At 36.0% G+C, this 16,605-nt stretch overlaps 1 protein-coding gene across 1 annotated transcript in view; it reads left to right on the top strand.

Moving 5' to 3' along the window:
• Positions 1–9,604, top strand: part of LOC105455647 (protein vestigial) — a 47,417-nt gene extending 37,813 nt beyond the window's left edge. Inside the window, exons 5-6 of the mRNA XM_011699124.1 lie at positions 55–281; positions 9,463–9,604. Of these exons, the coding sequence (XP_011697426.1) occupies positions 55–281; positions 9,463–9,509 (274 nt within the window). The 3' untranslated portion in view covers positions 9,510–9,604. The remainder of the gene's footprint in view (positions 1–54; positions 282–9,462) is intronic.
• The last annotated feature ends 7,001 nt before the right edge of the window (positions 9,605–16,605 follow it).

Here is a 16,605-nt window from a genome sequence, read left to right on the forward strand (position 1 = left end):
ATTTTCTTCACAATTCTCACGTCGCGAATTTTCCCGTGGTTTTCTTTTTTCTAGGGCCGTGCACGAGTACCATCACCACAATATGGCAGCGGCGGCGAGCTACAGTGGCCTTCTGCTGGGTGGTGCACGCGGCCTCGGCCACCACACGTCTCACCACGCGGCGCATCACGCGCACGCCGCGGCGACCTACAAGGAGTGGACGTCGACGACGCCGTCGCAGTCCCTCGTCGACGCTTCTTCGGCGCCACCCTATCCTCACGGCCACTACGCACCCCTCTCCGGTAAGTAAGTAGACTTTTCCATGATTTGGTTTCATCAACGGCGAATGGACATTGAGGTAAACTCTCTTTCGAGAGAATGCATATCGTATATAGGAATATCGTGAATATCTGATTGTGAGACGTGAATTTCGCTTCTGTGAAATTCATTCAGAAAGAAAATATTGTGCAGTTTTAATAAGTAGCAGTAACGTTCGTCGTTGGTGAAGCTAATCGCTAATTATCGCGTTTTCCTTTAGTTTCATAAAAATAAAAAGCTTTGGATTTTTAATATTATAATTTTAACGAAGAAGAAAAAAGAAAATCTTTGCCAAGTTATAAATGATCAAATTAAATGTGAAACAATACATTGCGAATCAAAATTTCCCTTAACATTTATAGTTCAATATCATAATTATTTTTAGTGTCTACAATGGAGTTATTGCTCAAACAATATATTGCGAATCAAAATTTCCCTTAAATAACATTTATGGTTCAATATCGTAATGATTTAGGATCTATAATGGAGCTATATAATAATTAATGAAATTATATATATATATGTATATATATATAAAAGAGAAAGACTTTTGTTATTAAGCACTTACTCTCGGATTCCTGATACTTGTGCCTGATTTATCGCGCCGTCGCGATTCCCATCGCTTCATCTGATATACTCGCGTACGAATCGTCGGCATATCGACGGCGTATCAAAGATCCTGCCGTGTCCTGACTGTGTGTCGAGCGACAGCAGGATGGAGCTTTGCTCGGAATGGTGCGCGCAGGTATCGCAAGAAAGATCGGTCGGTCCCTCAGATGCTCGCAATTAATAAGGGCTTAATGGGAGCCGCGATCCATACGGCATCTCCTCCCCTTCGGCTCGGCGTTCACCCTGCACCAAAATCGTCCGCAGGACAAAAAGCCGCGGACGCATCCGCAAAACATCTCGCTTCTGCCGCGCCGCCAGGATCCCCGTCGCTCGTATCCTCGTTCCTTGAACGGCGCCGCTTCTCTCTCGGTGAATTATGCGAGGCAGAAAAATAGCGTTAAATTATGCGGCATATAGAAAAATATGGTACTTCTGTCTATCTCCGATCTAGTTTTTCTCGCGAGGAAAAGCCGCCAAGAAATTACAGTTCTTCGCGTGCGCAGCACAGATTTGATACGTTATTAAGATAAGAAGTTAATTATTTTTGCAATTATAAACTTTCTGAAAATGAATTGATAATAATACGTATGATATTCTAAAAGTAAATAACAGATAATTTAAAAATAAATTTAAATTACGACAACAATAATTAAAGAGCAATTTGTTTAAAATACGTTAAATACAATTAAATAATAACTGAATGTGATGTAGTTATTAAAACGTTTGTATTTTCTATAATATATTTGAAGAGAAGAGGGAAAAGGGAGAGATATTTGTTTTGATTTCTTATTTTGAATCGAATCGAATATTTTATTTTCACCCTGTAAAAGCGACAAAATCCGACCGCGCACAGTTGTGTACCCCATGTGATGCAGCTGCAGTAAACCGTGAAAAACCACGCCCATTGTGATTACAGAGACCACTCCCATCTGTCTGCACCCTGATGCACGCTTATACACGCCTTCCCCTCACCTCGATGCAGTCGCACAATTTCGCATATGGTCTTCGGAATTTTCTGAGACACACTCTTCTGCGAGCGACGTGTTGGAATTCTCGTCACTTTTATTTTTATTACTTTGTTCCTCTATATTTCCACCTTCTTCGGCTTCGTACTGCCAATTAGGATTATATGTATATACCGCGTCTAAATATATCTTCCGTTACTTCATTTCGACTTTACGTTCCTACAGTTTTCACATTTCTCGGTGGTGCACGGTTTCTTCGAATTTTAAACTTCTCAACTTCCTGATCCAATTTTACATTCCTGCGAACTTTACTTATAATGAAATCCGGAAGTGCACACTATCTATGCACACACAATGCATTTCGCACAAATTCTTAGATCGTCCGAATCCCATCTAACTTCCACGGCTGCCAAGGATCCTAGGCTGCTTGAATTCCGTTTCCCTTAGACGAAAGGCATGGCTGCCAGGCACGGGAACAGTGACATCCATCCCAAGAAGGGAGAGGAGGTCTAGTATCGATTTTGTACCCTCACTTTGCTATACGCCGAGACCAAGCATCGTGCCGCAAAATGAATCCCAACCCTCTGCCATCCCTCTTACAGTTCCCTTTCATTCGAGCAGCGGAACATTTGGGATAAAAATAAATACCATGAATCTAACGTTCTGTGTCTGTAAAAGGAGAAGAGTTACATATATAAGAAAAAAATTTATAAGAGATACAACATTTTGTAAGTCAAGAGAATAAAAACTTGTGTTACCAAGTCCTTTTTTCTATCATTAATATTTATAAATTAAATTTTACAATTGTTGGTTCCTTAGAATTAATTAATTGAAACAATTAAATATAAGAAAATTAAATAAAACATGAAATTTTATTGTGAAAAGTGTAAAACATAATTATTAATATGTTGAAATAAACTCACGACTGTGAGTTTGTTTGTGGAGAACTTAACGGAAACTAGTGTTCTGATCAAGGGACTCGCAAAAGAGTAATAGAGGGTGAAACAAGCGCTGGGTTCGGCAGAGGGTGAATTGGTGCGCAAAGTCTCCGAAGTATCTTTAAATTTAAGTGCCGCCATTACGGCGCTCGGCTCGGCAAACCGATTAGGTTCGCTGCCTGCGCGATGGCCGCCGCGCGTTCTCGGTAATTATATAATTGCGCAAAATTAACTCGAACCGCATAAATTGGCTGCCGTTTACGCTGTGATTAAGAGAAATAAATCGCAATTACCGGATGTCGCGCGTCCGCGTCTTAACATGGCGATGTCTTCGCTCACATGCATCATGCCGCTTTTATTTTGCGATTTGCCCGCTGTTTCCCGTGGGAAGCTGTCACGTTAGCTTCGCCAATTGGAGAACATAAACGATTCGATGTTGTCGATATCGTAAAGCAAATTACTTGAATCGTTTAGTCTCAAAAACGCGCGATTTAAGTTTTGTCTTGAAAAATCTTGCTAAAATGGATTATGTCATGTCTGATTGATTATAATAAATATTGTCTCTTGTACTGAATTAAAATAAATTTGAAAAAATCTATGTCTGGAAAATCTAAGGGAAGGATCTAAACATTGTATTTAAATTTAAGAGATTTCTGGGAAGACATTAATTTACTTTCAGAGAATAAATCGACAATTATTCGATAAGCCATCGACGTAATTATTTATTCTCCTACATACGCAATTTAATCTTTAGAATTTTATTTTAAATAAATTAATTTCTCTAAAGATTAATTGCCTTTTTGAATAAAAATAGTGTTGAACATGCGTTGCTACTGATTAGCTTGAGAACATGCGATAAAGAAATGAATAATTTATTCGCTGTACAGACACGCGTACGATTTTAATCTGTGGTGTCTGGTTTTAGATAAACAAGCTCAACATTCTTACCGTTCTGATAAATGAACTGTGTTCGGAATGCAGCGAACCCGAGGCAGGATCTAAAGATGCTATGGTTTAAACCATTTAGCAACTAAGATACCAGATTCTAAGGTATGCAAGTTCAAAGAATATCATGGATTTATCAAAACTAGACTGTAAAATCCGGATTCAGGCAGTTTTAAAGTGATTTTTCAAGCTAGAAAAATCGCATATTTATCTAAAAAAAACAAACAATTGACGTAGGATTCAAAATAAACACCAATTAATACAGAATTTAAGGGACTTGAAATCGGGAATAAAAAAAATCTAGGATCACTACGAAATCCAGAATCCAATTAATTTAGAATCCAGAAAACACTTAAGGTCCAACTTGGGGTGCAAGACAATGTATATACATATAAATTTCTTTTCGGATCTAAGACATTCTTCATGGAACATTCTCGCGCGGCGTAATCCGTCGGCGCTCCCGTACGCTTTCTGGGCTTTCTGGCACGCGCCTCGAAAATGGCGTCGTACAATGACGTCACGTAATTCACCGTTGCAGAAGAAGGGAAAGAGAGACTCGGGCCAGCCGGGGATGGCCAGTCATCCTCGATTGGTCAGCCTGCGAACGGAGGGAGTGGTCGAGCGGCTGCTGGTTATATCGATCTCTGGAACTCTGCTAGCTTCTCTACGAACGAAGCGAACCAGACAGGTCGCCGCATTGGCGAACACGCGAGATTCATCGTGTCCTCTTCGTCCTTTTAGCCGTCCTTTATCTTTTTTTAATCTTTCAATCTGAAATCTTGGAATTCCCGATACTTTTGCATTATTTTTCATATATTTCTGTATGAAGAATGTGTGAACCGTACGAGATATACAAGTTCCTAAATTGAAGTTATTATTTTATGTACGATACGTACAGTAGATGTCTTTAAAACTCTTAAAAACTTTAAAACTCTTCGCGCTTTGACATTAAGAAACGTAAAATTCTTATGGTTTATAATCGTCAAGACTAGGGTATCCCGAAATTATCAGTTTCTTCTTGCGTTCTTTGATCTCCTCGCGCCTCTCGTTATACAGAATGTAAAACGAAGATGATCACCTTTCGACCTGCGACCGCTTGAAAAGCGCGCCCGACGTTCAGAAACAAGGGCATCGAGATTAAATTAAATCGAACACCCTCGCTCTGCAAAAAGTGAGGACTCGACCCTTACTATCCCTTCACCGGCGAGAGATGCGCGCAAGGGACGAAGCATTGTGATGACCCTTATCAATGGGGGGAAGGGTCAGACCCCTCACCGTCCGGAATCCAATATACTTGAACTCGTTGTAAGCCTGGTCGACTGACGCCCCTCTTGAACTCGTATGCACCGATGAGCGACTATTAATTACAAATTAAACCTCCCAAATCTCCAGGATCATCGACGTGTGTCGGACGCAATATTGCACACGTCGAAACTGCGCCTTCTTCCTCCCCTAAATCAGCTTACACGAGAACAAACGTCCAGTCGCTTGTATAATAAAGACAAAAGATTTGTTTAAAATTTCTAAGATTAGAGCGTTCAAAATCTCATATTTATCTTATTCTGACAAGATCAAAAGAGATCGTTGTTTATCATAATAGAAGTATATGTATAAGAATATTAATTATCAAATTTTAAAAGCCCACAAAAAGAACGATTTTGCTCTAAAAGATCTAAAATTTTGCTGAATACAAAATTGAGAAAATAAATTTCGTTGAATCATCAAACAAATTATGTTGACAAAAAATGGTTGCTAGAATATGAAAATTTGTCGATACTCTAACATATATTTTTTGATGATTTAATAAAATTTATTAGAACTATTTATTTGATGAGAGAGAAAAAGAGAGAGACTAAAATTCGATGATTATACGTAAGTATAATTAAGTATGACTGAAATTGATATTTCGGACACACATTCGGTCATTGAAATTTTACCCTGTTGGAATTAGTTGCGTGCGGCATTCCTCGTGCCGCTTCTTGCCGCAAACACAGAGGGTGACTTCGTGATAATATGGCAAACATCGGGCAATATTGTCCGGGGTTATTCGACACACTATTCACCAAACTGCCCCTTGTCTCTCGCCATTTTCCTGGTATGGGCTAGCATGGGCTATATCGGTTTCGCATACGTACGGCGAATATGCGTATGTATACGCGACTCGCATAAATCGTCTCAGCCGGTGACACTTATGGCGCATTACTCGGTATTCACAGTAGTTGCTGGATATATTGAATTAGGATGTCCTCCCACGATGATTATACGTCGGCGTTTCTGCTCGGGATTTCTGTGTGAACGATTAACGACGTTACAAGGATTACCACGATGACCATGCTAGATTATTGCATTTCTCAATAAGTTTCTATATCATTACACGGAAAGAACAATTTTGCTGAATCCAGATCTGAAAATAATTTGTGTTCAATAATCAAAATAATTTTGTGCGAAAGTCAAAATGATTGCTAAAATATCAAAACGTTTTATAGCAATGCTTATCAGTTTCAACATTCCAACAAATTATTTTAATGATTCAACGAAAAATTATTTTCAGATCTGTTTTTAGCAATATTTTTAGACCTTTCAACAAAATCATTCTTTCCGTGTAGTAAAATAATTGCGAGGAAGAGCTATGATTTTGAAAGAAATTTGATTCAACATCGATATAATTATTCTCAGTTTTATCTAATTATTTTATTAATAATGATTTACTTATTAATTATTAATGTTATTTATTTATTAGTAATTTACTTATGAATTATTATTTTTGTTTATGTACACGTAATTAGTAAATTAATTTCAAGTGTACGATAAAAAGCTAAAGTAACATTAATTTATACCATTTAGCGTAATCGACAATTTTCGTATGAACTTCGGGATAAAGATTGCGTTTCGCGAAGGAATCGCGCGCCGCGTTTATCATATTCTTAAGCAATGCAGAACGGGATGTTTCCGTTTGAAACCTCAAACGCACACAGATCAGCGAATACGAAGTTACAGACGGACGCACCTGTTATGAATGTTCCAGCATTCAATATCGCGATATCAAAGAGCACTGCGAGATCCCGCGCGAAGGAATTCCCTTTTAGTCCTACCGACAAAGAAGTGAGGCGTATACAAACTCCAAGGAAACCGGCGCGGCGAAACGAAACGTTCTGTCAGAAATTGCCAAGAATTTCTCCGTTACGCGACGCTTACTTAAAATTTCAATCACGCAACATAACATTCTAAATAAACTAACGGAGTCAAGGCCACGAATAATCTACAATTTAAGCGGAAAAAGCGTACATTTCTTGCACTTTCACCTTTCATCCGTTTTTAGAAAAAATTATATCTGCTTTCAACTTATATTGTATAATCAATCACAACCGACTCTTATATTCTCGACTATTCTTTTGCAGATAAATTAGAATATAATAACTAGGAATAATAAATATAATGTATAGAATAGAAAGTAATTACTTTAATTGAGTATAAAATAATAAGCAAATAATTTTACTTTATCGGATTTATTGCTGAAAACATTATGTATCTCCAATATCGTTAATTAACACTCTTCCTATATATAATGCTCTTTTTTTATATACTGTACTTTCAAATTGGATATGTTCACCATCACGAGTACATTGAGCAACAGTTAATTTACAATAATTTTCAATAATGTGTAAATAACTTATAAATTAATTCAATAATAGATTGTATAAAAAAATTTTGATTTCAAGTAATTCATCATCATATACATTTCTGATGTAATCGATCTGTCACGATAATTTTTAGAGTGTGTTTTCCTTTCTATCCGCCGGCACTTTCCTTGATCATTTTCCAGTTCAGTGACTCTCTCGATCAAATAATACTTTGCGTTCCACGCGACGCCACTCACACGCTCGGAGCCCTTTGTGTTCGCACCCGCGCGCACGTATATACCTATATATGCGTGCGTGCGCCAATATGGCGACGTGTATATCATGGGTCGCACCATAGCACGTTGCTGACTTTGAAGCAGGTAGATACGTCCACGTGCCGACACGTGTGTATCGATGGATACAAACTCAATCTCCCCCGTATCGGTGCTGGCAATTCACGATGTCGAAACGTCGATCTGTTGCACGATAATCGAACGCGCGGCTCGCTCGTGATCCGATGAAGAAATATTGAAAAGAGATATCTACAGTTTTAGAGATATCCTTTGATCGTTGTAGTGATTTAATTCAGTTACGCGTTTCACAACGACGACATTTTTATCATTTTTTGTTTCATTTAATCTTCCGAAATAATTATTAAATTATATGCAGAAATTTTTTATATAGAATATCGTATAATACGTACGGAGAGAATTTTTTTTTTTATTTATCCTGCAAATCATGTTAATTGTGGAACAATATAGTATTTAGGCAAATTTTACTGTGCACTACAAGAAATTTTACTGTATTTTACTACTGTCAAATTTATTGTAGTGCACAATAAAATTTTCCTAAATACTATATTGTTCCACAATTAACATGATTTGCAGGGTAAATTAAAAAAAAATTCTCTCCGTGTAGTATTATACATATATGTATAATGTAGTATTATATATAATATGTGCACGGAAAGAACAATTTTACTGAAAGATCTAAAATTTTAGTACAGATTTGGAAATATTGGACTATCAAAAAAATTATGTTGAAATATCAAAAAATTTTTAATAATTTTGCGTTTCTAACATAATTTTTTGGCGGTCCAACAGAAATTATTTTTAGATCTGTATCCAGCTCTAAATTTTAGATCTTTTAACAAAATCATTTTTTCCATGCAATATTATACGATACCCGATGTCGTCACAGTACGAAATAATATTCGTCCTGCGGAACTATTCGACGATTATACAGCAGATTATCGCGCCTTCCTAAACTTAAGAATGTTGTATCGACAACAATGATCTGTCGATTCACTCTTCGGTATATAACGAGATATGAGATAAATTCGACCACAAGGGACATGAGATCTTAACTGGTCGGTCTCGTGACATCAGGCCCCATCTGTCCATTCGTTCGTCCGTCCGTCGGTTTGTCCGTGTTGCTCAGCGGGTGCCATCACCAGTTCTGCACCCTCGCATCCGTCATAACGTTGTCTCTCCTTTTATTACTACCGATAAATAATTTTGAGCAATGACAAGAGACGTCTTTCAGATCGAAAAGCAGTTTGAAACAGCTGATTGCTTGTATAACGTTTAGAGATCTCTCACTGGAGTGCTAGAAGCCTTTTTGTATATAAGATTGATGTTTTACTTGGTAATACTGCTTTCAGACAACCGCGAGACTTATAGCAGCTGTTTTAAAAAAGTAGCAAAGTCTTTAATATATACATACATGGAAAGAACAGTTTTGCTCAAGTGTCTAAAAATTTAGATACATCTCTGAAAATAATTTTGTTGAATCATCAAAACACCTAATTATGTAGAACGCTTAAACGTTGATGACAATGTTGCAAGAAGTTTAACATTTTAACAACTATAGTTTGAGCGTCCTACATAATTATTTTGATGGTCCAAACAAAATTATTTTCAAATCTGTATCTAATTAAAATTTTAAATATTTAGCAAAACCATATGTATAATATCTTTCTGTATGTAATATATATAACAGAATTTACACTTTAAATAAAAAGCTGAAATATATTGATATGGATTCAATGAATTGTATATTCAACAATTTCACTCTTCGCTGTTGCAGGACTCGAGTCTCAAGTTCAGGATTCCAAGGACCTCTACTGGTTCTAGGATCGAGCGTTGGAGATCGGCAGGAGGCATGCGGTTTCCTTAAATTCAGAGGACGACTGAAGGATTGTGTTTCGATTAATAAGAAAATTTAATAATGCGATCTGACGATGTGGATAGACGCGAATGTGACAGGAACGGAGGACTTTGTTAAGGAAAAATAACGACTGAGATGTCCGTCGTTGTCATGTACATAATGTTACCTACATCTTTTAAGGATCTACTATTAGCGTAAAACAGATAGTATTAGACGAATACTTGCGCGCACTATTACCTTTATAGTGACATGCTGTGTCTGGCGCCGAAGAGAGAAATTGGCCGTGAGAATGCGACCGAGAATTGTCTTCAGCTGATACAATAGCGTAGCGCGATCTAGACCGTCAAGGCACATCTAAATTTTCCAAATAATTAACATGTATCTCCGATTTTTTCTATTTCTCTCTAAAACATTAAGTCTGTGAATTTGATATTTCATTAAAAATGTAATGGTTAAATAATAACAATCTACGAAAATTTGCTAGGAGCAAGTTTGAATTCAAAGAGCAAAATTTTTTAAAAATTTATATCGGTGTATCGCTAATCAAAATTAGGAAATAATTATTTGGCAAATTTAGCTGCCGACTTAAGTGAAGTATTTATTGACCAATGATCTTGCCATATATATAAATATATTATTATTATTAATTATTATTATTATTATTAATGTATCATAAACAATAGGCGCCGCAAATATTCTGAAATCTTCCCGAGTTAGCGAATTAAAATAGTTATTATCCGACGAGTCAACTATTATTCTTTGCACCCCTGGCTGCACCCCTCGCATATCTTATCTCTTCATCTCTCAAATCTTTTCCACCTGCTACTCCACCGTTTAGTATCTGTTCGGTATAATCACCATCGTATTGCCTACATTAAGCACATCGTATCCATCTCATGTTATCGCCTGTCTAATTGTTAAATAAATAATTCGCATATCACATTCGCTTTTTCTATTTACCGTCAATATTTATATTTATTTTTCTTCGATTGTAATCGATGTCCCAATTTTTCACACTCCTTGAATTTCTATGGATTTTTTATTTTCTTGATTTTTCTATTTCTGCGAATTAATGTTACATAAAACAAAAGCGAGATATTTGATTATTTTTCTGATTATATATTTTAATATCTATATGTATATAGTGTAATACATATATTTTTTAATTAATGATATATTTTTTAATTTATAAATTTACTCACTTTTTAATTAACCTTATTTTTACAGTTGTAATTTCAGCTTAAACCAATTAATTCTTAAAAGCAATTTTTATCATAGAAAATTTTATATTTCTACGGTTCGTTACGTTCACACGAGTTAATTACACATCGTTAAATTTAGTAGTGCTTCAGATGAGAAAGTTAATGGAGCACGTAATAAGAACAGGAAGTTTAATCTACTTTCTGTCTAACCGCAAGTTTCCAAGTTTCTTCTTTTGAAAAATGCAGGTAAGCGAAGTGTTGCAAATTATAACATTAAATATTTTACATTAAAATTTTGACACGGGGAATCAATTATCATTTTTCTCATCTACTTTGCATCTATTCCATGAAGAAATAATGTTTGATTAACAGAGAACATGCAAGGAGACACTTTGCCAGAGATTTTACAAGAAAACTTGATGTTCTGCATACAGCGTAATAACTTGCGGGTATTAATTTGAGCTCGTAACACGTGGGACTTGCGCATTTGTTTTCCCGGACGCAGGCGGAAGTAACGCTAACGAGATGAGAAAACGAGCAATTAACTTCGTCACTTCGGCCGAGGAGGAAACGCGCAGATGATCGACGCGCGCGTTATCACGTGTAAAGCATATGTTGGTCGTAGTCGGCTCCAAGATAAATGGCGTTTAGTAAGTTATTATTACTGCCGCGAGTTTTTAACGTGCATTACTTGACGCGGCGATATGAGATTGCGTCAAAACAGGCAGCAACTTTTGCTACAAAGAGCCAGTCAACCGTAACCTTCCAGAAAATATATATCAATCATTTTTTTCTTCAACATAAAAATGAGTGATTTGTCCTCCAAGAAAAGGAAAAATGGAATTCTTTATCTACGTTTTAAGTAAGATATATTGTACTTATTTCAACAGAAGCAATAAATTAAAAAAATCAGAATTCCACGATTTTTATTGTGCAATGTATTAAACGCACTACATCGAGATTTGAATGCATAAATGCAATTAATAATATTTTCTAGCGAATAACTCGTGATTTTTTTACTGGCACATATACGATGCAGAGTGATGTTAACTTATGCGTTATAAATATTCTGTAAAGGATCGCGTTTTATCCGGCAATTTAACATTGTCGACTCTGGTCGGGACTTCGCCCCGGCAGCATACATAAATCAGTCTGTTCCGTTTCTTCTACCGTTTCGTATGATCCCCGTGTTTTCTTACGCAATCGTGCATATGCCTCAGCTAGACGCGGAAAAACTACCGGCAGGAAGCCACGTGAGACCCACGTGAAGGCGAAATACCGCGAGCTTCCTGGTTTTCATTTTTTTTGTAAATATTATTTAGCCAAAAATATTTATTTTTATAATGGTAAAGAAGGCTAGAATAATATTAAATTAAAATTTTACTACATCAAAGATTCTTTTAAATAAAGTAACCTTTAATTTGTTTTATTAAATGTATAAAATAAATTTTCTATATAGAATCATTAAATTTTTTATTAATATACATAGCAATATGATATTTTTAATTTTTATTTAATTCATCACATTAATGGAAATTAGTTTAAAATTATTAAAAATTATTTAAGTCTATACTGTTCAAGAAAACATTTAATTTGCTGTGATCAATAATAAGCCTTATCTACTCGTGTGTGTGTGTGTGTGTGTGTGTGTATGTGTATGTGTGTGTGTGTGTGCAGAATTTATGTGGCGTTTAAATTCCGAAACGTGATTTTCGGAATGCATTTAAACTTCGCCGAGCCTATCGCGCGCGAGATAACTTTTCGCCCGCCGAAGAAGTATCCTTTGTAACGTGTCGGTCTTGTCGGGCTTCTCTTACTTTATGAGCGGTAATTAAGTGCCTCGGTAATAACGGCAAAATGTTGCTCCGTTGTTGCCTCATAATCTCCGATCGGGTTCCTATTTCAATAAACGGTAGCCGCCAATAAATCCAGTATATAATAAAATAAATTCTCGTACGGCAACCGAGGGTCTAGAATTTCTCGATTCTCGGATAAGAAGAAAACAGCCGACATACGGTGATACATAAGGTGACTGTTTTCTTCACAAAATAAAAATTAATTCTTTATTAGCAAAAATAAAATTAAAAAATTGATTACGATCGATTAAACTGCATATTTAAACTGCTTATAACACAAATTCTGATAATAGAAATGAATGCCGATGTCATATTCTTTATAAAGTTTAATATAAAAGTAATAGCATAGAAACACCGTGTATATATGAAAGAGAAGGCTATAAAGAAAGATAGAAAAAGGGAAGGAGAGAGAAGTGAAATTTATTGCCAGTCTCTAAAATATATTATGCTGTTGTAATTAGCTGGCCTTTGTTTGGTAAGTTTGGTCGATAGTTTATTCACTGTTCCCATTATGCCAGTGATGAAATCGCATTTGCGAATTTATTAGCGCAATTAACGTAGAAATTAGAATATTAAAACGGGAGATGTAAAATGGCTTTCTCTATCCAGTCCCTTTACTCGTAAACATTTATACTGAATATACTGTATATATTTGTTGAAGAATTTACATCTGAATGTGAATATTGTAGCGTAGAAATAATTTAATTAAATTAAACTTTTATATAATAGAAATATTGAAAGAGCATTAGATATTTGCGCAATAAATAATCAAACACTTGCGCGCGAATCACCCCTCAGTTCTCGGTAATTAAATACCGAATACACGGGCTCCCCCTTTTGTCGTAACCTACTGGGATGATATGGGGGAAAGGATCGAGTGGATATTGCACCAACGCAATAAATAGCCCGACCGTGAATATGAATATTAATTGTACTTTTTGAATTTCTCGATCATTTGTCACGCGTCAACGTCCGAATTTCCCGGCAGCTGCACAAATTGATTCTAATTCTACATTTAATTAATTATCTTGAAATAGTTTCGTTTATATAATTCCTTTTCTTCCTTTGAATAGCTTTTTGCGTTACGCGAATTTTTCTAAATATTTTTTGTCTGCATAGGTATATTAAATGTGTCGAACGTAAATAAGAATTCACACGTGTGGCGAGGACGGGAATGAAGAAATAAAAAGTATCGGAAGCGTCTCCTTTCGAATTTATCGAAATTCCTGGTTTACCCAAAATTACCATCGGCCACAATATTATACCTTCATCTTCACCCTAGACCCCACGTGATATTAGCGTCGTCTCCCACGAGGTAAATTTATGATCAGGGAAATAGTAGGAACTCTCGTCGTCCTAAGCTTCTCCCCTCCCTTCCTCCCTCATTCTCCTGCCACCAGCGCGCGCTGTCCACGGTAGGAATCCCCCATTACATAAACGAGCCGCATGTCCTCTCGTACATAGAATAGACAGGGAACATTCGGCTATCTCTCGTGGCTGACATAGGCGTAGATAAACGCATAGATATAATCGTGGTCATGCTGACAGAAGTCTCTCCGCTTCTCCTCCTCCTCCTCCTCCTCCCGCTCTCGCGCAAGGGGCCACCTGCCCCGCGGGAGGCCCCTTCAAGATAGATCGAAGACGATCGCGGTGGATCTTCGTACAGCCGGCTTGGATCATTGGGGAATTAGGGAGCATGATTCGAGCATTCCACGGTGTCGCGATCCTCGGGTCCTCGGAGGAATGGACCGCCGCCGGTCAACTACGATCGGCGGGGACATCTTTTCCAAAGACGGAAGTCCGGAAGCCGCTGGTGTACCTCATTAAGCATGTTACACACCACGATAGAGTTATCTTACAACGAATTTCACGAAAATACGAATTTCTCGAAATAAAAATATATCAGATAAGCCAATTAATAAATTAGAGACACATAAACAAAGAGAATATATTCTAAGAAATTGTAGCAAATCGTAGTAAACTATTCAGTAAGAAAATTCGTAGCCGTTGAAAAAGATTTACTTTCACGGAAAAATTGCTACGGTTGTTACAACAATATTCTTTATGTTTGGAAAAGAAATGTATGTGAATTTAATTTATACTTATATTATGATATTATTGATTATCTGTTAAGATATGCCTATCAGTACGGTTTTCGCAATCGTAATTTTTAGGATAAATAATATTTTATAGAATACATTCATATATTGATTGCTTCAACCGAAAGATTATTGTTAACTGTATGGTTTGAGGAACAAATAGTGTGAGAGAATAGTATTGAGAGATCTACAGGATATAGTTGCATGGTACAACACTGAGAGTTCAGATCAATTGCAACAGTATTATCGATATTGCTTCTACTCTCAAAGAATAAGATAAAGTGTGTATATGTTGCGATTCTTGTTACTGTGGATACGATTTTTAAACTCTCTGTTTTAAGCATTTTGCCACTTCTTTATATAACATTAATTTTGTAATATCAAACATGTTCAAACTCATGATTTGTAAGTAAATTAACTATAAAAACATATTTCTTTAATGTATATGTGTATATTTATATATTTATTTATGTTAATAGGAAAAAGCTATCATTTATCATTTTGTAATTGATATTTTTTTTATTCTCTTTTTACTTTCCCTTTCTACATTAGTGCTCAAATCAAGTATACTTTTCGGTCGACTTTGATAATGTCTATCGCTTTTCTTCGTCATTATAATCACTTTAGCAACTGGTAACTGAACAATCTAAGATATACGTCCTTGTCTTACAATTAGATAGCTCGCTGTTTGAGAAATAAGTGGTAAGAAAGTAACGGAGATCAACTATGATAATTGTCTGAGAAGCGCACTTTTCCAAATTGAATTTTATGAATATCCAACAGATACACTTTCAAATTTTTATAGATATCTTATCAAGAGAAAAAGATAATTCTATTCATAATATGTATAATAGTTTTCAGGTAAAAATGAAGTTTAGAGAATTCAGTCCGGATGACCTTCCGTGATCTATTTTTAGTCGTCGGTCATGATTCATTAAAAAGTTATTAACAAAAAATGATATTTGTATAATATAAATGATAAATTTCTTACTTTATACAGCTAATTTCATATATAATTTTTGATTAATTTTGACATATGGATTTTCGACTTTCCACTTTTCCGCGAAGCGTGTCTATTCCCTCCGTCCTCCCGCCCGATGTATTTTTTTTATGCAAAGTGAAAAAACAGTACAATTGTAGACTCGTATCATCCCAGAAGCAGGAGGGGAGGGGGGGAGTGGGTAGATCTCGCTTCGCGTGAAAAGTTGAAAACCTATGTGAAACATTAAGATCAGTCAAAAATCACTTGGAATTAGCTGTATAAAGCAAATTTATACCACTTATATCACAAATCTTCTTGTTAATAACTTTTTAGGACGACTGATGGCTAAAACCTTTTGAATGTTATTTAGGATCATGATACCTTGATAACATATGTCAAAGTCAAGACTGAATCCACTAAACTTCATTTTGATATAGGTTTTCATATAGATAAAGATTGTAAGTGTCATTTAAGCTTACAATAGGATAACATGTATATAACTATGGTTGCAGGAATGGTAGAGGAATTATTACGGTTGTAATAACATCTATACAACAGCTATTCTCATTAACATAAGATTGGGGCAAATATAATCTACTTCCAGAGTATTATGATTCCTATAATCATTTTGTATAGATGAGAAAAAATAACATTATTATTCTGTTGTAGCGACCCTAACTTTTTCTCCGTGTTTAATTTGCTTTCTGACTTCGTCGATATCAATTTAATTTTAACATTTAGTCCATTTCTTTTCTTTTCTGATTATGAAAACAATTGAACTTAATCGACAATTTGCGAGAGTAGCTCTCACAATCCTATTGTTCGCTGCGTCATTGAGATACGACGTTGAAGCGATGAGGAATAAAATCTAAGTCAAGGAGGTCGTCCTTCCTCTTTCTCCCGTCGTCGTGCGCCAAGGAGCC

The sequence above is a fragment of the Wasmannia auropunctata genome, unplaced genomic scaffold (genome assembly GCF_000956235.1).
Source record: "Wasmannia auropunctata unplaced genomic scaffold, wasmannia.A_1.0 LD335888.1, whole genome shotgun sequence".
In the NCBI taxonomy this organism is placed as follows: Eukaryota; Metazoa; Arthropoda; class Insecta; order Hymenoptera; family Formicidae; genus Wasmannia; species Wasmannia auropunctata.